The 23,184-nt window shown below is 40.0% G+C and overlaps 3 protein-coding genes and 1 long non-coding RNA gene across 9 annotated transcripts in view; 1 reads left to right on the top strand and 3 right to left on the bottom strand.

Moving 5' to 3' along the window:
* The first annotated feature begins 190 nt into the window (after window positions 1–190).
* tmem54a (transmembrane protein 54a) lies at window positions 191–6,256 on the top strand. The gene is made up of 6 exons (XM_008316009.3): window positions 191–335; window positions 3,128–3,324; window positions 3,427–3,486; window positions 4,840–5,034; window positions 5,144–5,281; window positions 6,091–6,256. The coding sequence occupies exons 1-6, from the start codon at window positions 323–325 to the stop codon at window positions 6,220–6,222; spliced, it is 735 nt and encodes a 244-aa protein (XP_008314231.1). The 5' UTR covers window positions 191–322; the 3' UTR covers window positions 6,223–6,256.
* LOC112486921 (uncharacterized) lies at window positions 3,331–4,949 on the bottom strand. The gene is made up of 4 exons (XR_003049500.1): window positions 4,822–4,949; window positions 3,710–3,738; window positions 3,543–3,604; window positions 3,331–3,460 (listed from the first exon to the last, which is right to left on the bottom strand). It is a non-coding gene; the product is annotated as an uncharacterized LOC112486921 (long non-coding RNA).
* Window positions 6,257–6,416: 160 nt separating the features above from the next.
* On the bottom strand, window positions 6,417–13,873 carry LOC103382849 (probable histone deacetylase 1-B). Of its 4 annotated transcripts, none has more exons than XM_017036443.2 (14): window positions 13,719–13,873; window positions 12,691–12,803; window positions 11,801–11,918; window positions 11,636–11,710; window positions 11,053–11,191; window positions 10,486–10,627; window positions 10,298–10,390; window positions 10,083–10,191; window positions 9,864–10,004; window positions 9,544–9,652; window positions 8,847–8,977; window positions 8,585–8,755; window positions 8,408–8,459; window positions 6,417–7,358 (listed from the first exon to the last, which is right to left on the bottom strand). In XM_017036443.2, the coding sequence occupies exons 1-14, from the start codon at window positions 13,867–13,869 to the stop codon at window positions 7,352–7,354; spliced, it is 1,551 nt and encodes a 516-aa protein (XP_016891932.2). In that variant the 5' UTR covers window positions 13,870–13,873; the 3' UTR covers window positions 6,417–7,351. The 4 variants fall into 4 exon arrangements, with proteins under 4 accessions (XP_016891932.2, XP_008314048.2, XP_016891937.2 ...); XM_008315826.3 differs by having other exon boundaries at window positions 6,417–7,321; XM_017036448.2 differs by having other exon boundaries at window positions 8,603–8,755.
* An 897-nt stretch (window positions 13,874–14,770) lies between these two features.
* Window positions 14,771–23,184, bottom strand: part of lck (LCK proto-oncogene, Src family tyrosine kinase) — a 17,457-nt gene continuing 9,043 nt past the window's right edge. For all 3 annotated transcript variants that reach the window (XM_008315710.3, XM_025059671.1, XM_025059676.1), the window contains exons 9-13: window positions 22,313–22,492; window positions 18,602–18,678; window positions 16,755–16,908; window positions 15,808–15,939; window positions 14,771–15,418 (exon numbers count right to left, since the gene is read on the bottom strand). In XM_008315710.3, the coding sequence (XP_008313932.1) occupies window positions 15,222–15,418; window positions 15,808–15,939; window positions 16,755–16,908; window positions 18,602–18,678; window positions 22,313–22,492 (740 nt within the window). In that variant the 3' untranslated portion in view covers window positions 14,771–15,221. The remainder of the gene's footprint in view (window positions 15,419–15,807; window positions 15,940–16,754; window positions 16,909–18,601; window positions 18,679–22,312; window positions 22,493–23,184) is intronic.

Here is a 23,184-nt window from a genome sequence, read left to right as displayed (position 1 = left end):
TCGGTGACACTGCACCGATATTTCCGCTCATATTTCAAGCCTGGTGTGATTAGTCAAACAAATATGTGTAAATATGCAACAATAAACACAAACTAAACTCTGAAATAAAACCAGTTTGACAGACAGACAGACGGAGTCAACGAGACACACGACAAACCCACCTACACAGGTACGTTTCTGCAGGTAAAGGGCGGGGCTTCCGGTCTGATGGGGGCGGGTGTTATCGCCTGTTGACTTGGAGGACGAGGACGCTGAGAGACAAAGACGTGGTGGACATGATTTTAAAACATTAATATGACCTAGGAAAGACATCAACAGCAGCATGACGACATCAGGTACGTTTATAATAAGTTATAACTTTGTTACAACATGGCGGGACAGATGTGGCTGTAGTTCGTTTGTGCCGCCGAGTGTGAGTGGGTTTTTTTAGGCGTGGTCTGTTCAGCTGTCCCGGACCGGAGCTAATGTACGTTTCTTATCTTTCACTGTTGTCTTAGACGTGTGGGTGCATTATTATTATTATTATTATTATTATTTCAAATTTATATTTATTTTTACCCACGTGGAAAATCGTTGACGATGCAGACATTAACCGAAATATCGCTAAATAACTTACGTAGCGCTGACTTTTAGCGAAGAAAGCTGTGCATTAAAAAATATTTACGCTACAGGCAAAATAAAAAAAGGGAGGCGGGGGGGGAGGGAGATAATGACGCAAGATATCCCTGCGCATGGGTGCGCGATTTGGTTGTCGGTGTGAAGCTACTTCTGGAACAACTGCTAAAGTTTTCTTGGAAATAAAGAAGTCTAACCAGGAGTTTGACGTTTAAAGGTTTGCCGTCAGATGAGAGGCGTGTGATTGGCCAGTGTTAGGTTTAGGTTTAGGATTAGGATTAGGATTAGCGGTATTAGGTTTAGGTTTAGGATTAGGATTAGCGGTGATGTCAAAGGTTTTCTCCAGATGATCTGGAGTCGGTTGAACGACTTCATTAAAACAGTTTTTCAGGTTATGTCAATCCAATCCAACCAGTTTAAAAAAACGATTTTTACAAAACAGCTCATATACAGCGTTATTAAACTGAAACGTAGATTAAAGTTTGTTTGTTTTCGTTTTTCTTCAAAACATAAACAGCTCCTGTTGAGTCAAAAGAAACTGTTTAATTATAAACAAATACAAGAAAATAAGATGGAAAAACATGATAATAACAAATCAGCCGTTTGTTTGCTTAACGTTAGCCACATTTTTAGCATAGATAGCTAAGTGTGATAATATGAAAAAACTCACCTGTGACTGTAACATATGATGATAAAAGAGCTTTTGTGATTATACTCTCACATTTACACATTACCCAGCGTACCACACTCTGTGCTAACATTATTATCAAACCATAGCAAAGTGAAGTGTGAAGTATTACTCACCAATAAAATCATCTACAGATGGTAAATGTTTATTTAAAAAAAAAAAGCTTTAACTTCACAATTTTACAATTATTTACCTTCGTAAGCAGGGGGCGCTGTGGAAGGATATGACAGGGGCCTCTGTGTAACACACTGAGCAACATGAACATATTTCTACTTACTGTACTGAATTTTAATTATTAGTAGGGTTATATTAGTAGGGATATACATTTTTTGCTTATATCTAATACCGATATTTGCCGCTGTTTTCCCCCCAAACTGCGATAAACGTCTCAGGACTCTACGTGCAAAAAACCCAGGCTTTGTGTTATCGGGTTTTCATTATCAGAGTTAAAACTGATAACGATTCTTGCAGAAACTAGGTTATTATGCTAACAACCGTCGGCCGATATTATCGGACATCTCTAATTATTACTATCAATCTATCAATTAGGGGAAGTGATGGATTGATTCACCCTCCCCTTTGCCCCCCCTCCCCCAAGCTTCCCCCCCTACAGGGCCACTGCATGTACGTACGTCAGATAAAGTTACATAAACATAAATATCAGAACTGTTTGGTTTCCAGAAGTCGTTAAATTAAAAAGTGACAAGGATTGACGGCTGTGTCTGATGACTTGGTACGACTTCATTAGTTCAGTATTTCTTTCAAGTACATTTGTGTTTATACTTATAAACGTATACATACAGTACTTCCATAATTACTGTGTGTATTTAACCTGTTCAGTCACATGTTTGTTGTTTGCCTTTTTTTTTTAAACTCACTCTGACTTAAAAGCCCAGTCATGGCACTCGTATCTTTCAATGAAAGTTAGTAGTAGTTCTGTGTGTCTCTGTGACCCCTCCCCCACCTCACCCCCCCAGGCTGGGTTCAGATTTTAACACCACACCCAGAGCTTTATTCTGTGTGGTTTAGACACACGTGGAGGTTACAGTGACTTTTATGTTTACGTTACGTTTTTAAAGAAGGGATCAAAAAAGGTTCTTGAACCGAAGTCCAGTCTGGCAGCTGCAGGNGGAGGTAGGGATCGGGGGTAGGGCATTCTTCCTTCTTGTGCCTCCAGACAGAGAAGTTCACAATATTTTATTTTTTTATATGATTTGACCTGTTCAAAGGTCAAAACATCACCTAATTATTGACCTAAGTAATCATATCGGTCCGATATTAGCATAATTATGTTATATCTGTAAGAATCGTTAACGGTTTTCCTCTGATAATGAAAAACCTCATAACGCAATGTCTGGGTTTCGCCAAATGATGTGTGCCCTATAAATAGTTTTGGGGAAAAACGGCTGTATATGAAAGTGAAAGTCACTAGATGGCAGCATTGCAGCTCATTTTATTAATCTATTTCAATAATCAGGGGATTGTATGCAGAATGTTGACGGCAGCAACTCATACAGTGGCCGGAAATTAAGTGTTTCGACAATATCGGCATATTGGTTATCGGCAAAAGGTAAATATCGGACATCCATAGATTTAAACTTCACACTGTGAAAGAAAAGTGAAGACGTTGACTGAATGTCGGTGCAGAGAAAGTTTGAAAAAAGGATAAAGAAAGATATCAAATCCATCGAGAACTTGGATAGATGTGGATAGAAACCGAAACATTTCCTACTTTAGCCATGGATTTACTGCCAGGATTCTAGTGAAGGAACTGGAACCGATGAGTCCAAGAAGAACTTCATTTTGTCTTCAACTGCTTTCTAGGAATCTGCTGCGCCAGCCTCAAGGACAACAAGGCCCTGATGAAGATGGGCCTGGCGCTGGTGCTGGTTGGACATGTCAACTTCCTACTGGGAGCACTGGTGCATGGAGCCGTCCTCAGGCACATCAACGTCCACAGTCAGGCCCGGACCATGGTCTACGCCATCTCCAATGTCATTGCCATTGTGGCAGGCCTGGTGGTGAGTACTAGAACTGTTGTTCCATGGACGCCTGTAGGTGTAATGTGAGGAACGGTTTTTGGGGGTCATCTGAACTGAACATCCACTTCCTGTGTCTCCCAGGGCATCATGAGTGGAATAACAGCCATTGTCTTGTCTAAAAACAAGAAGAACCGGATCCTGGTAAATAAGCGCTCCCCAGTTGTTGGCACAACTCTCCCCTCCCACACTCGACTCACATATCTGTCGTTCTCTGGCACCTGTCACAACCTGCCCTTTGTTTTTGAACGAGAGCTCCAATCTACGGAGATACGAACGAAAGAGAATTAAAAAAAAATTGAATCCAAACCAAACAGCTTCAGAGGTAGACCAGGTGGTTCAGAGTCACGCTGCACATGGTACTGACCTGGGTCGCAGATTAGCTCAGCAAATACCCTGAAAAGACAGAAAAAACATAGATTTAAATATAAAAAATATATATAACATTTAGAGAAATATAAAAAGCTTTAAAATATAATAAATGCTGACTAAATTGCTTGAGATCTACCTTCCAAACAACCCGGATTAAACAATAAAAACCATTGACTAAAAAGCTTTAAAATATAATAAATGCTAATAAAATAGCTTTTTTTTTTGGCTTGAGATCTACCTTCCAAACAACCCGGATTAAACAATAAAAACCATTGACAATGTTAAATATACATTTACTCATATAAACACAATATATTTAAAATGTATTAATAATTCCAGGGAGTCTCAGATGGGTAAAAACGGAGACGCACCAAAAATTGGCCACCAAAAATCAAGCTAAATTTGACACAGTGCACATTTAAAAGTTTGAGACAATTTATTTATTTCAAATTAAGATCAATGTATTTGGTCAAAAATTGCCTGGAGTTCGTATAAAAAAAACTTTAAAGTAAAAAAAAAAATCGTATCGTACCGTGAGTGGAAGGTATCGTGACATCCCTGTTTAAGATACAGATGGCTAACTGCTAGAGGTTAGCCAGTAAAAATAGAAAACCTTCATTGTTGGAATAAACAGATCTTAAAAATCTTGGTTTAATTTTTTTTTATATACATATACATATATATACATATATATATACATACGTATATATACATACATACGTATATATACATACATACATACATATATATACATACATATATATACATACATATATATACATATATACATACATACATACATACATACATATACATATATATACATATATACATACATACATACATACATATATACATACATACATACATACATATATATACATATATATATACACATATATATATACATACATACATACATACATACATATACATATATATACATATATAAACATACATATATACATATATACACATATATACATACATACTGTATATATACATCCATATATATACATATATACACATACATACTGTATATATACATACATATATACATACATACATACATATACATATATATATTTAGTTGAAATGTGTGTTTACGTCATGTCGTCGCTGCAGAAATGGGTCCTGTTGGTCTTCAGCTTCGTGGGAGGACTCCTAGCTCTTGCCTCCTTCGCGGGCGTGTCAGTTGCTATGGTCAGTGCCATCCTGAGTAAAGGCAAAGGTCTGCTAACACACTGCTCACACACGATCAAAGACGTGGGCTCGTCCAGCATCACGTACGAATGCCCCTTCGACCCGACGCGTATCTACGTAAGTTGAATACCAGTATTTGTCCGTCGCAGTTTTTAACATCGACTTCCTTCAAAAATATTTCCTGATGTGAGATTCTCTGTTGCTGAACTTTTGTTGTGACAACCAGGCTACCACGATCATCCTGTGGGTGCCGCTAATCTGCATGTCCATGGTGGAGACGGTGTTTTCCTTCCGCTGCTTCGCTGCCTGCTCGTCGTTCCTCTACCTTTGTCCCTGCAGGAGGAGGCCGAAAATGGCCAGGAGGGTGAGACACGCTCTGACCAGACTCTTCTCCTATTGGTCAGATTAGACACATGATTATTATAAATACAACTCGGTTTTTAATCCCGTTAGCAATTGATTTTGATGAAATCCTTTCTACATCTCAGTGAGGGCTGGGGATGTGCCTCGACTAAAAGAACAACTAGGGCTGATTAAAAATTTAACCTGATTAATCACAATTATTCAATACAATTGCGTGGCAGTTTGCATCAGTTTAAATAAAAAAATTTAAAAAAAATCACACACCCAGTTGTAAGTAGACTGAATAATCTCAAAAAAAATTACTGGTCATACCATGACACTACACACTCCAGTCCAGTAGGTGGCAGTATGCTCCTAAAAACCCACTATTAAACCCAGACGTCAGGTCCCTACGTAGGCTAAGAGACGTTCAGGTGTTGGAACAGAACGTGGGAAGAACTGGTTCCACAGACACCAACAGCGTTCTCCAGTGGAACTCTTTCCACTTCCTGTTTTTCCTCTTCTTCTGTTGTTGAAGAGAACAATGTCAGTTGGTGATGGGATTTGATCCAGTTCTGACAAAGAGAAGAGATCAGTGGATTTGGTCACAGTTTGAATGGAGATCATTTGGTTTAAAAAAAATCAACAAAAAAAAACCATAAATTCACAGTTTGAATGGAGATCATTTGGTTAAAAAAAAAAATAAAAATTATGAAAAATAAATCCCGACTAATATTGTATCGTTCCATCTACACAAGATCATCAAGTTTGTCCCTCATTTTCTAGTTATTAATTTTTTTTTTTACATTTACCTGTTGTATCTTTTTTCAGGTGCGTATTCAAAGACCAGAAACATCGATACCAGTGTCGCATCCACAGACGGACACGGAAGCAGAGTTGGCAGAGCAGGACGACCTGCTGGACGGCAGCAGTACTGCAGTGGAGACCAGTCAGTGGCTGTGACACATCGTCTGTGGAGCGTCTGTTTGCCTGTTACACAAAGAGATTCTGAAGAAAGTCGTGGGCCGGGAGTCGGCGACAAAAATGTCATGTACTGGGTTTGTTTTTTTTGTTTTTTACTTACCTTAGGAATACATCACATATTTTCCATTTGTGTGTTTTTTTTTTTAACTGTTCCCAAATCAGACCTGATGAAATGTTTTTAATGTAAATCTTTATTGGTGTTTAAAATGTGGTGGACCAACACCAGGACGACGTTTGTAAGTTTCTGAATACAAATATATACAACAAATTAAGTAATCTTGTTTCCTGTCCTGCCTTGTACTTGTATTTTTTTTTTTCATGTTCGGAGTACTAGTAGTACTGCATGAAACCTTAAGACGACAGAGTTCTACGTTGGGTACAACCTAGGTATGATCCAAACCTTTAATATCCGAGTCTCACATTTAACCGCCTGAAACACATGACTGTACGTGACACTGGTGTCAACCATCACTGATGAACTAAGCAGGCAAAAAAAATAAAAATTAAAAAACAAACACTTATACAGTTGTATTACAGAAAAAAGAAAAAAAAATTCTATCGTACAAACATGCTTCAACTAAACATCCCAAAAGGCACAGGGGCTAACGTGGGGTTTGACGGACGACGAGAGAAGAGTGAAAAAATATCTATGATTTAAATAAATTAAATCAGATATAAAAGCATACACATACCAAGCATTTTGTTTTTACAGAGAGGCTCCACAAGGTGTCGCTTCAAAAAGTTCAGAACCACAAAAAAATTTAAAAAAAAAATAAAAACAAAAAGGAGGAAAAAGCATGAAATATATAAAGAACAAAATAACAGTTCGACTTCAAGGTCATTACAAGTAAAAGTTAAAAAGTTGTCCTAGAAATACGTGTACAGATCCTTATCACATTTCTAGAAGTTTCTACAAAGAGAAACGGACCTTCAGTAAGTTCCATAGTCACAGCCTGGAAGAAACCTTATCAATAAAACATGGAGAAAAAAAAAAAGAAATCTTTTTGTTCAGGCCTGAGCGGCTGCACTGGCTTCAGCGTGTTGACAACCTCAGGGCGACTTGGATTCCTCTTTTGGCCTAAAGGATCCAGAGTGAGGACATGAACAACTATAGACTGTGCAGGAAGGAAAAAAAAATGGATGTAACCTCCTGGTGTTTGTCATAAGATCGGAGGAAAATAAAAGCTTCAGCAGATTTTAGCCACCGGAGCGTGAACGTGACGGAGAGTTTTTGATTTTAATTTTTTAACTTTAAGGAATGACAGGGAAGATTGAGTTTTGAAAACAAAACAAACAAACAAAAAAAACCTCTCATGTTCTAAGACAGAGGGGTGTCAAACTCATTTACCCTGGGGGGGGGGGGGCACATCACCAATACAGGGCCGGTTGTAAACAGAAGACTGTACAGGCAGTCCCCCTTGAAGGGCTGGTTGTAAACAGAAGACTGTACAGGTATAACTACTCTATAACGTATTAATAAATGTTTCTCAAATTGATGATTATTAGGGACGTCCGATATTAACTTTTCAACTTTTGATATTTCACCTAATTTCCGATATATAAAACGATAACCATACAGGCCTGGTCATATTTATTTATTTATCTGTACAAACCACTGTACGAGTTGCTGGCACCAGCATTCTGCCTGATTATTAAAATGAGCTGCAATGCTGCCATCTAGTGACTTTCATTTTAATATACAGCCAAACTAGTTTTAGATCACACATCATTTGGCAAAACCCAGGCATTACATTATTGTTTTTTTTTTTTAATTATTGGAGGAAAAACAGATAACGATTCTTACAGATTAGATAATTATGCTAATATTATCAGACATCCCTAATTATTATTTATTCAAGTTAGGAATATTGTAAAAAAGATTAATTCATCAGGTTAAACTCAACATGGACTTCATTAAGTGCTTTTTAAGCTTCTGCGGGCCATACCAAAATGACTTGGTGGCCCGCATTTGGCCCCCGGGCCTTGAGTTTGACACACGTGTTTTAACAGCCGACGCATTGACGTTTAAATGACAAATGTTTAACAACCCCGTGCACCCACAAGGTCACATCCACTTCTTATTTACAGTCTACTTTATAATGCCGCTGATTGGCCTCTTCTTAATTAATACAACAAATGAATGTAGTTTTTTTTTTTTTCTCACTTTGATGTGTCCATTTTCTCCTCCTCCTGCACCTTCTCTTCTGCTTTGACATCTGTTCAAAGAGAAGCCACAGGGACAGGATGTTTAAAAAAAAAAAAAAAAAAAATCATCAACTATCGTTGAATCCAAGCGATGGATAAATCAGATGAGGGTTAAAAAAAAAAAAGTGGTAGATACCTTTTGTTTCCTCCTCACCTTTCTTCTCTTTCTCTTCTCCCTCCTTCTCACCTTCGGTTTTGACTCGCTTTACTTTCTTGAAGCTGGCGGCGTTCCTGCGACCGCCCTCACCTTCGTCCTCGGAGTCGGAGAACTCTTCCTCACACGCTATCCTCTTGTCATGAGCGCGGACTGAGTGTCGACAGAGAAGAAGAGTCGGATCAGGAGCGCCAACAGAGAAATCAGTGCTTTAGTCACATGGACGGGGTAACAGGGTATTTACTGGAGATGCGTTTGTTGGGGTCTTCTTCCTCCTCGTCACCGCTGTCCTCCTGTACGGCGTCCTCTGGGATGGCCTGCATCTGAACCCCAGGAGCATGAGGAAGCATCCGCAGGTTTTCAAACAGGCGCTGCCTGGAAGGAAACGCAGGAATTAAAAAAAAAAAAAAAAAAGAAAGAAAGAACAGACGTGACACCTGAGAGTCTCAGAGGTGAAAACCACAGAACAAACGGAAATCATTTGTGGGCACAGATGTTATGTTGACGCCTAATTTTTTGACTTTTGTTGAAAAGGTCATTGCTGTTTGTGTTACAGAGGTGTCGGAAAATACTGATACACTAAAATATTGCGATGTTTCCTTTCCTGATACCGTATCAATATCCTCAGTCATCAGTGTATTGATTTTTTTATCACCATTTCCCAGTACAATATTCCTATATTTTTAGCCATAGTGGAAAAATGTATTGATTATTTTATTTTGGAGAAAAGAGAGAATTAAGTTCAGTGAAGTAGCAGTGAATGCATCAACATGAGGGGAGGGCTTAACAATAGTTCTATTTTCAAAAGGGGGCGCTGCAGATAAGTTTCAGGAAACATCAGCACGTGTCGCGTTAGCAAAGAACGGAGCAGTGACGGTGCATGAAACATTAGCTCTAAGACACTGAAAGTTGAAGATATCTGCTCCTTTTTCTAATCTTACTTGATCTTCTCCAGGTAGTCGTTGGTGTTCTGATTGGTCATGTTGGACGGGCTGATGTGAAGCTTGAAGTCTGGTCCGAAATACTCAAAGTAGTCGTTGTATGGAAGTTCTGTGGAATCATTAAAAAAAACAAAAACAGTTGTATGGAAGTTCTGTGGAATCATTACAAAAAAACAAGTGAGTGAATATGGAGTGAATGTCAGTTATTGTTAAACATCGAAGTAAAACGTCAAATGAAAAAAAACATGACGACAGACTGAGATCATTGGACTTTTCTACAAATAAATCAACAGTCACTGCCACGTGGGACCAAAACCCACCGTTAGGGATGGGGGAGTCGAGGGCTACGGCCGTTTCGTACGTCCAGCAGCGAGCCACGTTACGGATGGTGTAGCCGCCTCCACCCAGCATCAACAGAGGAAGGTTGAAGCTTTTCATGTACTCCACACACTTGGCGTGGCCTGAGCACAACAGAACAATAACTCAGTTTCTCATTTCTGTGTTAACAAGAAGAAGACAACTGTTCTCCAACCACTGACCTTTGATGGTGAGGTTGAAGCAGCCGAGGCGGTCGCCTGACAGAGAGTCGGCTCCACACTGCAGCACCACCGCGCTGGGCTGGTACATCTCCATCACCTTGGCCATGATCTACACCCACATCAACACCGGTATTTAAGACTGATCCTGATCCTGACTGCAGATGGCAGCAAACAATTTATTTTTGGGCAAAAAACAAAAAACATTGTTCACTCACGGGTTTGAAAATGGCTTCGTACGACTCGTCATCAATGCCATCCCTCAGTGGGTAGTTGACGGCGTAGTATTTACCCTTTCCTGCACCAATGTCCTGCAGACAGACATGGAAGACTTTGTTTTAAGAACCGTCACATGGTGGTTGTTTTTTGACTTCTTTTAAAATAACCCCATCATTTTCAAGCTTACCCTCAGGTCTCCTGTGCCGGGGAAATACTCTCCGTACTTGTGGAAGGACACGGTCATGACACGGTCCGTGGTGTAGAAGGCTTCCTCCACACCGTCTCCATGATGGATGTCAATATCTATGTACAGAACCCTCTGGTGGTACCTGCAAAAACAATAGAAGGTTAATTCAGGTTAAAGTCAGCGGGCGTCCGTCGCCAGTGGCTACTAACTTAAAGGACGTCGGCTAACCAGCCACACTGGAGAGGGACAACAATAGAGCCCAACTATGTTGTTGTTCACCTCGACGACCTGGCGACCACTGAGACCAGCAGTTCTGCTATGGCTACTGGTGATGTGATATATGTATTAAAAAATGATTACAATCATTAATTAAAATGATTATAAGTGTAATATCCTAATGAGCACTAAAATGATGGACACCTACAAAACAGTTATATACAATTCTCGGCCAGAAAAAAAAAAATATATATAAGCTTACATACATCCACATGACTGAATAACAAGTGGAGAACAGAACTGTACATGTATTACTGTATATATTTCCTGTATATAAGAGAACACACTTACTTCAGTAACTCCAGAATAGCCAGAACAATGTCATTGACGTAGCAGAAACCAGAAGCCTCCGACTTCTTGGCGTGATGAAGACCACCAGCCCAGTTGATGGCGATGTCGGTCTGCTGTTTGTTCAACTTCACGGCACCAGCTACGCCACAAAGAAGGTGGGGGGAGAAAAGGGGGGGAGGGTAATTAATGAAGGTAAAGTACATCAGTAACGGCTAAAGTACATTTTTTCCACTGTGGACCGGTACCAAATGACCTATGCACCGGCAGTGGTCCCCACACCAGGGGTTGGGGACACCTGTTTTACAACATTGGTAAGCAGGAAAAACAAACATGAGGGAGAATTTATGTTTAAAGTTTTAGAATCACCAAATTTAAAAATAAAAAAAATTCTTAATTTTTCACAATTAAGTACATTTTGCAGCAAACAAATCAATTATCAACAGATTTTAATGAAAAAATACACGATGAAATTAACAAAATTTAAACCCTGGTTAGTTTTTAAATTTCTTTATGCTACTATGGAACATAAAACTAAAACAACAACAGCGCCACCACTGCAGCTGTTGTTTAAAGAACTACTCACCAACAGAACCGCCTCCAGAGAGTTGGCAGAACTCAAATAATCCATCAAACACGGGACAGTCCTCGCCCACGTTAACTGTAACAGGAAGAATGAATCAGGAACCGTCACACACGGTGCAGTTTGAACTCGTCTTCGCGAACTTGACGGTTGCTGCGGAGAACTTACATCTCTGCATTTGTTTGCTGTACTCCGACATGTTGTCTGGTCGGATGGAACGCAGGAATTTGATGTAGTCGTCACTGTGATACTTGGTCATCTCCTCGCCGCTGGCTTTGTGAGGACGCTGATGAGCAGAGGACACAGGTTTGTCATTTGACGTTACACACAGGTCAAGTATCAACATCTGTCCTGGGAAAACCGATCACGTCAGGCATGTGTGTCAAACTCGAGGCCCTGGGGACCAAATGCGGCCTGCCAAGTTGTTTTGCGCGGCCCGCGGGGGGTTTAAAAGCAAACAGTAAAGAGTTTCTTAACCTGAGAAATGAAAAGGTTTTTTTTAATAATCAATTTCAGAAACATGTATTACAGACTAGTTACATCTATACCAGCAGTCCCTGACCCCTTTTTGGTTCCAAGGACTGGTCAGCCAGTACCACCTGTTACTACGGACCGGTACCAAAGTACTGAGCATTGATGGATCATTACATTTTCAAAATAAAACATCTTTTAGACTCTATTCTGTCTGAACTGAATGACCTGTTATTTTAAAATATTGACAAATTATCTTTAAATTATCTTTTAAAAAGAAAGTAAATAGATATGACTGGACTTTCTTTGAATAAGGTAAATTAGTCAAAATTAAGTACAATTTTTTCCACTTTGTGGACTCTGTGTCCCGTACCAATTGACTTATGGACCGGTACTGGTCCGCGGACCAGGAGTTGGGGACCCCTGATCTAAACAGTCTTCCATTTTACAACCGGCCCTTCACTCCCAGGGTTCACTTGTTGCTCAAGGTAAACGCAAAAAAAAAAACCATATCATTTTAACAAATCTGTTGGGTGAACGTGTCTGTACTGATGTCTGTAATCAGTCTGTAGCCGTTGGGTACATACGTATATCTCCATTTTCCTGTACAGGCCGTAGTTGAGCAGCAGGTTGTGCGTCATTCGTATCCGGTGTGGCTTCATGGGATGGCCCTGGCCGTAGTAGTAGTTTCCAACATCACCTGAAATCAGACATGAAGTGTTGAACACCATAGTGAATTAGCGTTAGCATTTATGTGCTTTAAATATGATGTGGTTTGTTTTTTGGGGGGTTAAAAAAAAAGAAAGGTGTAGCTTGTTTTAAGGGTGTTTTTTTTCAACTCTTTTTGGCTGAGTATTTGCTTAACGTTTCTTGTGGGCAGGGGGGGGGCGGTGGTCGCCATTTTTCAACAACAGTATTTTTCTGCCCTGCTTAGCTTTTCCACTAATAACTTTTACCCAGTTCACTTGAAATTATCCTTTAATTTTTGGGTTCTTACATCATGTACGAAATTAATTTCATTTTATTGACAAGACATTTCCTTTCGGAACACTTTAGACTGGCTGATAGTTTCTCATGTACTGGTTTAAAAAAAAAATAAAATAAAAAAAGAGGTGCATTGTAAAGCCTCCTAACCGGCAGCGTCTGGCCCGCGAACCATATGATGTGTATCAATGGACTAACATTTGATTTTGATATCTTTACGCAACGGTCAGCTTTGAAATGTTTGAATATGTAAATGTAACGTCAATATTGTGTTTCTGTTCATTGTGGCGATTACCGAAACTTCCGTCCCCATTGTTAGCTTGCTAGCTGGTTACGTTAACTAAGATGTTCCAAGTTCTCCGTGTGCGAGATACACGATTTTACTCATTCAAAGAAGTGATTCCAGCGGAACTAAAGAAACTGAGCGAATTTTATCGATGCACTGTTGTCCCGTGAGCGTCGGTGGGTTTGTGTGTCGGAGTGATGAGAGAAGCTCCATAGCACGAGCTAAGCTAAGTGAGCTAACCGTGCGCGGCTAACAGGAGATGTGAGCTGCAGCTTTTGTTGGCGCTAAGTGTCCGGTATTACCGCACCGCCAAAGTGTTCGAAGTGCTTCAGCAAAAATACTCACCATCGTAGTAGTAGCAAACTTTTTTCTTTGTTCCTTGAGAAGTCAGCGCCATTTTAAAGTCGTTTTTAGCCGGGCTTTCGGAACTCACGCCGCAGGAGACAACAACGGCGACAAGAGGCGGAGAGTTGGAGTTAATGAGGTACGATCTCATAAGCCGTCCGCAGGGGGCGGTAATATGCGGGGTGAGGCGTGGGCTAAATGATATCTCATTGTATTTCCACAAAAAGCAGTGTTAAACAGTGATATAAGTGAACTCCCTCTAAACAATGAATCATTGATGTTGATAAAAAAAACAAAACAATAAAAGTTTTCCAGATATGAACTATTAAAAAAGTCCTCTCAAATGGAAAAATAAATAAATTAAATAAACTGTGTGGTAAGGAAATACCCTGATATGATGCAACTGTTCCAAAGAGAAAAGTGAAGTTGGTTTTCTGTTAGCTTTATACCTGACGTCCACGTGTCAATGGTTAATTATATTTTTAATCAGCTCATGTTGTCGAGTCATACAAACTCTTACAGACTCCCCTGCTTTGCCTGTTTTTGATATTTCCTTTTATTTCAACCATGTTCAAAGACGAATGTTGGGGAAACACACCAGAGTTTAAAATGAATCGATTTCCACTCCCACTTCCTCATCTGAATTCCACAACTGAGTGGAAACTAAAGAAGAATAAATGTGGATTATATAGTAGAGTTGAGTCAAGGACATTTTTTATAACTTATTTTCAATTTGTTGTAATTTTACAGGGATGTAAGAAAATATTGATAAACTGAAATATTGCAATATATGGTGTCACGATCCTGTATCAATCTCCTCCTCCATCAGTTCTTGATTTCTTTTCTCACCAATTCCCAGTCCAATATTCCTGGTGTTGGTTCATGTTCTTGTTCTTTTCTTTCTTCTCTAGTGATTCCAAATGTAGATCCCTCTGTTCCNNAGGGTGGGGGGGGGGGGGGGGGGATGGTCGGGACAGGGACACCCCGGGGGGGGGGGCAGAGTCTGAGACTAGGGTCACACTGGGACTACTGTTACATTATAATTTTTTTTTAATCAATATATCATTGTGCCTATAGTATCGCAATATATATTGTGACACGCAGCATAACGTCAGATTCTTGCCAATACACACCCTTAGTGAAAACCGGGGGTGTGTTCATCAGAGTAAAGTGAAACAAAACTCCTTACACACGTTCTCCAGTATGTGTACAAATAGCCAGAAGATTTATTATTATTTAAACAGCGACTCTAAATGACAGTATTTACACACAGAGCAGCTAATCATTCAGCCACGTTATCCTGACGCCACTTCATTCACGCAGCTCGACATCGACTCATCGTCAGCTCTGCTTCGTATCCATCGAGTCATTTTACCATAAAAAAACAACATACAAATGATACTTGTTAATAAAAGGGTGTACTTTTCAACAAATACTTCAAAACCCAGCACCAGTCTTCAGACCAGTTTGTGCCCTCGTGTCTCTATTTGATTTTGTTCTGGATCATTCCTGGTACTGTCTCTCTGTAGCAGTGAAGAAATCCTCCAGAACACTCCTCAGGTATTCAAACGTCGGCCGGTCTTCTGGCGTTTCTCTCCAACACATGCACATTATGTTGTAAAGTCCGTCCGAACAGTTGTCTGGCTTTGGCATTCTGTAGCCTACCTCCAGGTTCTGGATGACCTCTGGGTTGGACATTCCTGCACAACAGGTCATAATTAGCAGAACGGCGTTAGAGACGGTAACGTTTGTACTTTAACCTGTCCTGTAGTCTAGTCTAGTCTAGTCATCGGATCGTGACGGAGACTTTAAGCTCATTTTGGTTCGAGTCGATGTCAAGTGGGCCGGACCAGTACAATCATAACATAAGTCCATGTTTTACCCTTAGTTTCCAAAGTAAAGAAGTTGATTTAATGAAATATAATTTTACAAAACATCATGAACGTGGAGTGTGCTTTTTTTTTTTTACTTTCCAAATTCATCAAGCGGGACGGATTCAACCATCCTAGCGGGCCGGTTTTGAGCCCGCGGGCCTTATGATTGACACCCCTGCTTTAAGGTTAACCATGTACACAGCTGTAGTATTTACCAGGATAAGGTATGCGTCCATACGTCACTATCTCCGTGAGCAAGATACCAAAGGACCACACGTCAGACTTGATGGAGAAGGTGCCGAAGTTAATGGCTTCTGGAGCCGTCCACTTGATGGGAAACTTCGCACCTGTGAACGCACCAGACATTTATATCAATGATCGTAATTCAAATGTTGTTACACTGGGAAAATATTTCATAAAAATATTTATTGAGACTGTGCAATTATGCAGACAACGGTTTACTGCAGTACTTCTCAAATAGCAGGGCACGCCCCCCGGGGGGGTGGGGGGGGGCGGTGAGGTGCCAGGTGCTGGCGTGAGTTGAGGGGCTTCCAATAAAATATGGCACATATATGGAGATAAATGTACCACTGCTGTAACGCTTGAATGATAATAAGCCTCCAGCCACTAGGTGGCAGCAATTCATACAGTGTTTGTACAGATAAAAATATATACATGTTATCAGGTTCTCACTAGTATTTTAATTTGTGGGGGTGTGGGTCAGAGGGGGGATAGGGCGGAGGGGTGTGATAACATTTCTGTCCTCAAGGGGGAGCATGACTGAAAATAATTAAGAACCACTGCGTTACAGTAGAATCTTAAAACAGAAAATAATTAAGAACCACTGGGTTACAGTAGAATCTTAAAGAATGTTATTTTTGATTTTGTATCAGGATAATTAAAACCTGTCTAAAAGGTAGTATTTTATTAGTAGTATAGTATTAGTTTTAGTAAAAAATTTGATTTTTTTCTGCAGTACTGTAGTATATTTTTTTTGTTTCGTGATCTTTCTTTACTTCAGGTGGAAACCAGTGATAGAGTATAGAGTTCGTCATTCACATGTCAGGGAATTAACACAACATTTACCCATAAATGCAGCACAGTTTTTCCTTCAACACCTCAAATCCCATCCAATTAAAAAACCTAAACCTAATCTGTGTACCCTCTCTGGCCGTGTACTCGTTGTCCTCGATGAGCCTCGCGAGACCAAAGTCGGCAATTTTACAGATGAGCTCGTGAGAGACCAGGATGTTGGCGGCTCGTAGGTCTCGATGGATGTAGTTCCTCTGTTCAATGAAGGCCATTCCTTCTGCCACCTGCGGGGGGCAGCACATCACAGGAAACCATCAAAGTGTGTCCGTATAGTGTAAGACTTTTTTTTTTTTTTTTGTCAGATGACCACACAATTCCAAAACCAGGGAGTTTACCTCAACCACAGGTCACTGTCTGACCGTGTTACTTCCTCAAACTAAAACCTGTCATCACACTATTTCCTGATTGTGTGAAATCAGTATGTTTTTTGTTGGAGAGACAGAACCCGTCATTATTGGTGGATTAAATGACATTCAGTTCAACCGCTGGAGTCATTTCTCTGGAGGTCACCGCCCACATTTCAGTTCCAAGTTCTCCCGACAACAGAAACCATCACACAGGTGTGAGGTCTTCTTCAAGGTCTCGCCAGAAACCTGAGAAGTTTCTGTACGGTATTTCACAAACCTCTGACGTTGACGCCAACCCTCGAAGCTTCACGCCTCGCTGCTCTGGTAAGAATCTCTGCGGACAAACTTTCCAATACAGCAGCAAAAGTTGACTCATTCATCAGTTCCGTTTTAATGCTTCAGCACATAATGGTTGTAGCGTTGCTCGCTTCCAGTTTTCACCACAGATGCCAACAGTGCGTGTCGTCTGTCTTTGACCACAAGGATCCGCGGAGACTCTGAGAATTAGCCTGATCCCAACAAAGCATCTTTGGTCGGACCAGACTCTGGACCATCAGCCTGTCATGCTGTGGTTTTGTTTTCCATTTTCACACACACACATACACAGTATGTCATGGTTTCTTTAAACACTGTACCATTAAAAGAAGCAGACCACCATGAGTGATCATCAATCATCAGTTCCTCAACGATTCGCTTCTTTGCTACTGTTTTCCTAACAATCGTCGAACAGAACAATTCACAACAGTTCTCCTTCGACCTGCTGTACATTAACGACAGAGTCAGGGGCAAAAAAAAGTCCCTGTAAATTAAAGTGTTAAAACAGTACTTTAGAAACAATCCTAAATAATAAGGAAAAATATAAGTAAATGTTGTTCCAAGGTACGATACCATGCGATATATTGCGAGATATTGAGATATTGTTTTTTTTTCACCAGTGTAACCGTAGTCAAACTGTCATCATAGTGAAAAAACACAATTTTAAGTTGGTCTGGAAGTACGTAAATCTCGGAAAATAAAACAACTAACCAAACACCTTAAAGTTAACACGGTACGATCACGAAAATTAATTAATTAAATTAAGACAAAATATTATTTTTACTTTTTTTAATTGCCACATTTAGCCAAAACTAACCAACGTTAAGGTAGCTAGAAATAATAAGCTCAGAATATTGGCCAATAAATTTAACAGATGTTACCAACAATTAAAAAGTCACAATATAAAAAATATCAGAATTACCATTATTCAAGCAGGATATAAATATTTTTAAGTTTAGAATATTTGAAACCATCTAACCAAACGATAACCAAAGGTTCAAACAAATGAAGTTAAAAGTTTTTTGATGAAAAGGTTTTGGAAATGATCTAAAGAATTATGTAAAAGGTTCAAACAAATGAAGTTAAAAGTTACCAAAGATTTTTTGATGAAAAGGTTTTGGAAAATGATCTAAAGAATTACGAATAGAAGTTTCCTTTTTGTTAAAAGACTAAACTGAAAATATGAAAATATATGTCACATATATACAGAAGAGAGAACAGAAGACGATAAAAGAAAAAAAGAAAAAAAACCTGCCTGAGCCGACATGTCTATCAGGGTGTTCATGGCCAAACTGCCTCCTGCTGGTGTTTTCAGGTAATCCACCAGGCTTCCTGTAAGACATCACAGTGAATTACACATTATGTCCACTATAAAAAACAAAACAATGTTTCATCATACAAAAAATCACAGATATCGATTAATCAATGCATTGCAATACATTCCCTCCCAATTCAATACCGATTTAGCAATCTTATGAATCGAATCGAGCCCCTTGTCTTGAAGGACAGCATAAGTTCAGTGGAACACAGTGCCCCCTGCTGTCTGAGATGGGTACCTACAACGTTAATTGTGCCGAAGAGAGGAGCTTGCTGCTGTGGTGTTAATCGGCGGTTTAGTTGGTCCATGTCGGTAGTTAAGATCGTTAATTTTATATCACGATTTCTGGTCCTGTCTGTGTTTATGTATTATTACTATAATAGTGTGTAGGTGAGATGTTTATGGTCGTTCTGTCTTATATATTGTTCCATATCTGACGGTGATGTTGACACGTCCACACACAGAGACATATACCGCAGAGCGCTGTACTACGCCGATAGAGGAGTCCTCTCCGAATCGAATCGATATCGAATCGAATCGTGAGATTCTTAACAATACCAAGCCCTTATTAAGATTTGATTTTGATTTTTCTTTGATTTTTTTTTACAGAAGATAAAAATAGAAAACGAAATGTGCCTAAAAAAAAACCCAAAAATGAAGTCATTCTTTAAAGACAAAAGTCAAACCAAACTGACTCCACACAGACAAAAATAGACTCCGTTCAGGCCAGAATAGCAGCTTGAGTCAGTGAACACATCACAGCCAGGAAGTGCAGCGGCGTCAGTCAACGCAGATGTACAGCTTCTGACAGCAGACTTTGTGTTGGACATGATCGGGATTAGACAATGGCCTCTCCGCAGCAGCCACAGGAAATAGTTCAGGAGGAATGAAGGTAACAGGAAAGAGGAGGCAAGGGTTCAGGAGACAGCCTGAGCGCTCTGGGGGCGGGACGGCTCTTTGTGGAGGCTACAAAGGGGAAACTGGATGACACGCCTGTTATTTTTCCATCTTTGTTGTTTTTGATAGCGAGGGAAGGGGACAAAAGAGAAAAGATGGGAACTGAAAGGCGTCCTTCATGGTGACAACAGAAGAGCCAACTGTGCGGAGGCCGGACACAGAGGCGGCCTCATGGAGGAGCACCGCTGCTGGTTTACAGGCCAGTCCACGTACAAGAGCTCACAAAGGACCTCTGTGAAGCTGCTGTTGTGTCGTACACACAACGATCCTCTATGGATGTTGCGACATTAAAAAAAAAAAAGAGAAAATTTGTTTGGAGAGAAACCAATGTTTTTCTTTCCTGCAAATGTCAAACAAATGTCAATAAATAAATATTAACGTGGTTAAAATCACCGAGATATTTAAAAAAAAACTTCTTAAAGTCTTGTTTTTTGTCTAGCAAATAGAGACTGATAGAAAAGTTCATGACTGTGCGTGGTCACATGACCCAGCCTGTTTACTTCCTGCCTGCACCTCTGGAGGGAGATGTCAGCCACAACAGGAAGTAAAACACCTTAACAAACAGATAACACTGTAATACTCTGTACACATTATATTTAAAGGCTCTACTTCATATTTCCGTCATAGAAAGAGTCAATAAAGGAGAATAAAACACGGACTAACTTCAAAGGTTTTGGTAGAATGTTCTATGTATCGTTATTCTCCTATACGCAGATGATACCATTCAGATACTATCAGTGAGTGTATGTTCCACACTTGTCATCAGATAAAGTTCACAAACATGGAACCAGTTTCTAATATGTTCCACCTGTTAGTGTCAGTTTCTTTTCTTTTTTTCATTGAGGTTTTTAATAATGAGGTTTTGCAACAATTATCACTGAATCGAAAAAACCTACATTTTCACTGACATAACATTTCAAGTGTATTATCGGTAACAGTCTCCTGCGATGTCGTTTTGGTCGTTTTTTGATTGTGAACATTTCTTTACAATTTGTTGCGTAAGAAAAGGGGATGATCGGGTTTTTAGCTACTGAAAATAAACAACCTTCAGTGTTGTTTGTTTACCGCTCCGACCTCTCACATTTCCAGGCTGATGTTGACCATCACACAGACCCTGGACAGGTTCCAGGTCTCATCAGAAGTCCCAGTGAACAATACCTCGGTGATTCAGCCTCACCGGTTTGAAAACCTTAAATCTCCATGAGAGACTTCCTCCTGGAGAGTAAACACCAGTAAACCTCCTGGAAGGTCATGGGGAAAAAGTGTGAAAGTTCATGTTCGCTCTCAAACGACTGAGTTCAGGAGGGTGGGAAGGTAACGACGCACTCAACTCACGATACGATGACATTTACGATTCATTTATTTTACAATGTGATTTTAGTGACTAAATCCACTGATCATTGTGTAGAATCCCAATCACCAACTGACATGGTCTGTGAACTTCACCAACTGACATGGTCTGTGAACTTCATCAACTGACATGGTCTGTGAACTTCATCAACTGACATGGTCTGTGAACTTCATCAACTGACATGGTCTTGTAACTTCACCAACTGACATGGGTCTGTGAACTTCACCAACTGACATGGTCTGTGAACTTCATCAACTGACATGGTCTGTGAACTTCATCAACTGACATGGTCTGTGAACCTCACCAACTGACATGGGTCTGTGAACTTCACCAACTGACATTGGTCTATGAACCTTATCAACTGAACACAACCAACGGTTTTAGGCGCATACCGCCACCTACTGTACTAGAGTGTGTAGTGCCATGGTATGACCAGAGACTTTTTCGGATAATGAAACCTACTCCTTACGCCTTGATGCACGATTTCAATCGACGCGCAATTGACGCGCAATTGTATCGATTTTATCGTTACATGACGATACATGCAAACTTTTAAAGATACACTGTGTGAAATTTCGGTTGAATCTTTTATTATTTATTTTTTAGCTGTCAATTGTCGCTGTTTTTAACCAGCTGAGACTTTTTTTAAAATCATTTTCTTTCATTCCCAGAATAATTACTGCATTTCAAGTATATTATGTTTATTTGAGTAAATGTATATTTGACTCCGTAATCCGTAAACTGATCATTCTGCAAAAACATCTTGCCCAAAGCCATATAATAAAAGGAAGTTGTGTCATGTGACCCCAGTGTGAATCAGGTTTAAAATCATGTCCAGTCACAGCTGATACCACACAGTAACCAGAATCTGGTATCAAGGAGAGGCAGGTGCGGCCCGACCGATTCAACGTGAGTCACTGAAGTGGAAAAAAAAAAAACTTGTAAAAACTTCACGATAGTGTTGAAAAATCACCGAGGCTTTTGTTGGAGCATGTTCTCTCACCCAGACAGACAGACAGATCAACGTGTTCTGACTACAGCACGCCGTGGTAGTCTTCGCTCCAGGCTCAAGTCCCTGGTGTTTAAAATTACGCAAATGATCTTTTCAGTCAGGTTTGGACATATTTGTGTTACCTGAACTGAACAGAGAGAAGCTGCCGTGATGACACAGGGATTTTAAGTGGAATTTACACTTAAATCAGCACTGGTTTCACGGAAATACCCAGACAAAGGAAGCGGGGTCTCTTCAGATTATTTCTGCTACACGAGGAGTTCCCCCTGCGTTCTACGCCTTGATAAGGATATTAGTCAACCGTCCCGGCCACACACGTCCAACCTACCGTTTTCCATGTACTCCGTAACAATGTAAATTGGCTCCTGGGTGACGACAGCGAAGAGGCGCACCAGGCAGCGGTGCTGCAGGTTCTTCATCATGTTGGCCTCAGCCAGGAAGGCCTCCACTGACATGGTGCCCATCTTCAGGTTCTTAATGGCAACCTTCCTGTCATTGTTGTAGACTCCTGAAAGGAAAAGTCCAGACGTCAGTCCCAGATAAAACTTTGACTCCAACAAAGACTCCTTTATTTTCACTGGCTGTTTTGTCCCGTTTATTATTTAACCTTTTCCAACTTGAGCTTTTTTTTTAACCAAAATGTAAACTTTTACTAAATATTTTTGCTGATCTTTAAGCGACTTCTTGGAGAGTTGTTTTTTCTCTTTATCCTAATTTTGTCACTTATTTCATCAAACTACTGATTTTTTCTATTTTCTTTTCTTTTAGAAATATTTTTGGAGCTAGTTTTGAGTTAGCATTTTGTTAATGTTGGATCTTTTGGGTGACTTTCTGTGCTCCTTCCGAGCTAAACTTTTTGGGCTGTCCTAAAATCGTGTCAACTTTTTGGAAAAATGTATATATTATTTCTGCTATATTTAGCTGAGATATATTTAACCTATATTTCTGCCAGTCATTGTTGACAAATAGCTGGTTGTCGGTTGACAGTGTTAACTAGCTTGGCCTGCACACAGACAACAGAGTGCAGTACCATGTTTTCAACACTCATCCACCACACATGATTTAGTGGGGCGCTGTTTTAAACATCATAAAACACTCTCTTAAAAGGGGGAGGAGGGCAATATGTGTTTTTATTAAATGGCAGTTATACCCTAATTAAGTGAAAATGATTGGCGCCCCCTGGCCTCCACAAGAAAACAC

The sequence above is a fragment of the Cynoglossus semilaevis genome, chromosome 1 (assembly GCF_000523025.1).
Source record: "Cynoglossus semilaevis isolate Cse_v1.0 chromosome 1, Cse_v1.0, whole genome shotgun sequence".
NCBI lineage: Eukaryota > Metazoa > Chordata > Actinopteri > Pleuronectiformes > Cynoglossidae > Cynoglossus > Cynoglossus semilaevis.
Note: the sequence above shows the minus strand (reverse complement) of the source record. Positions and strands in the feature narration are given on the sequence as shown.

Coding starts and splice junctions, on each gene's coding strand:
- tmem54a (XM_008316009.3), top strand. Junction 3,325..3,426: donor CCATTGTGGCAGGCCTGGTG/GTGAGTACTAGA, acceptor TGTGTCTCCCAG/GGCATCATGAGTGGAATAAC. Junction 5,035..5,143: donor TCGACCCGACGCGTATCTAC/GTAAGTTGAATA, acceptor TGTGACAACCAG/GCTACCACGATCATCCTGTG.
- LOC103382849 (XM_008315826.3), bottom strand. CDS start 13,869: ATGAGATCGTACCTCATTAACTCCAACTCTCCGCCTCTTGTCGCCGTT. Junction 10,628..11,052: donor GCTATTCTGGAGTTACTGAA/GTAAGTGTGTTC, acceptor TTGTTTTTGCAG/GTACCACCAGAGGGTTCTGT. Junction 10,391..10,485: donor CCGGCACAGGAGACCTGAGG/GTAAGCTTGAAA, acceptor GTCTGTCTGCAG/GACATTGGTGCAGGAAAGGG.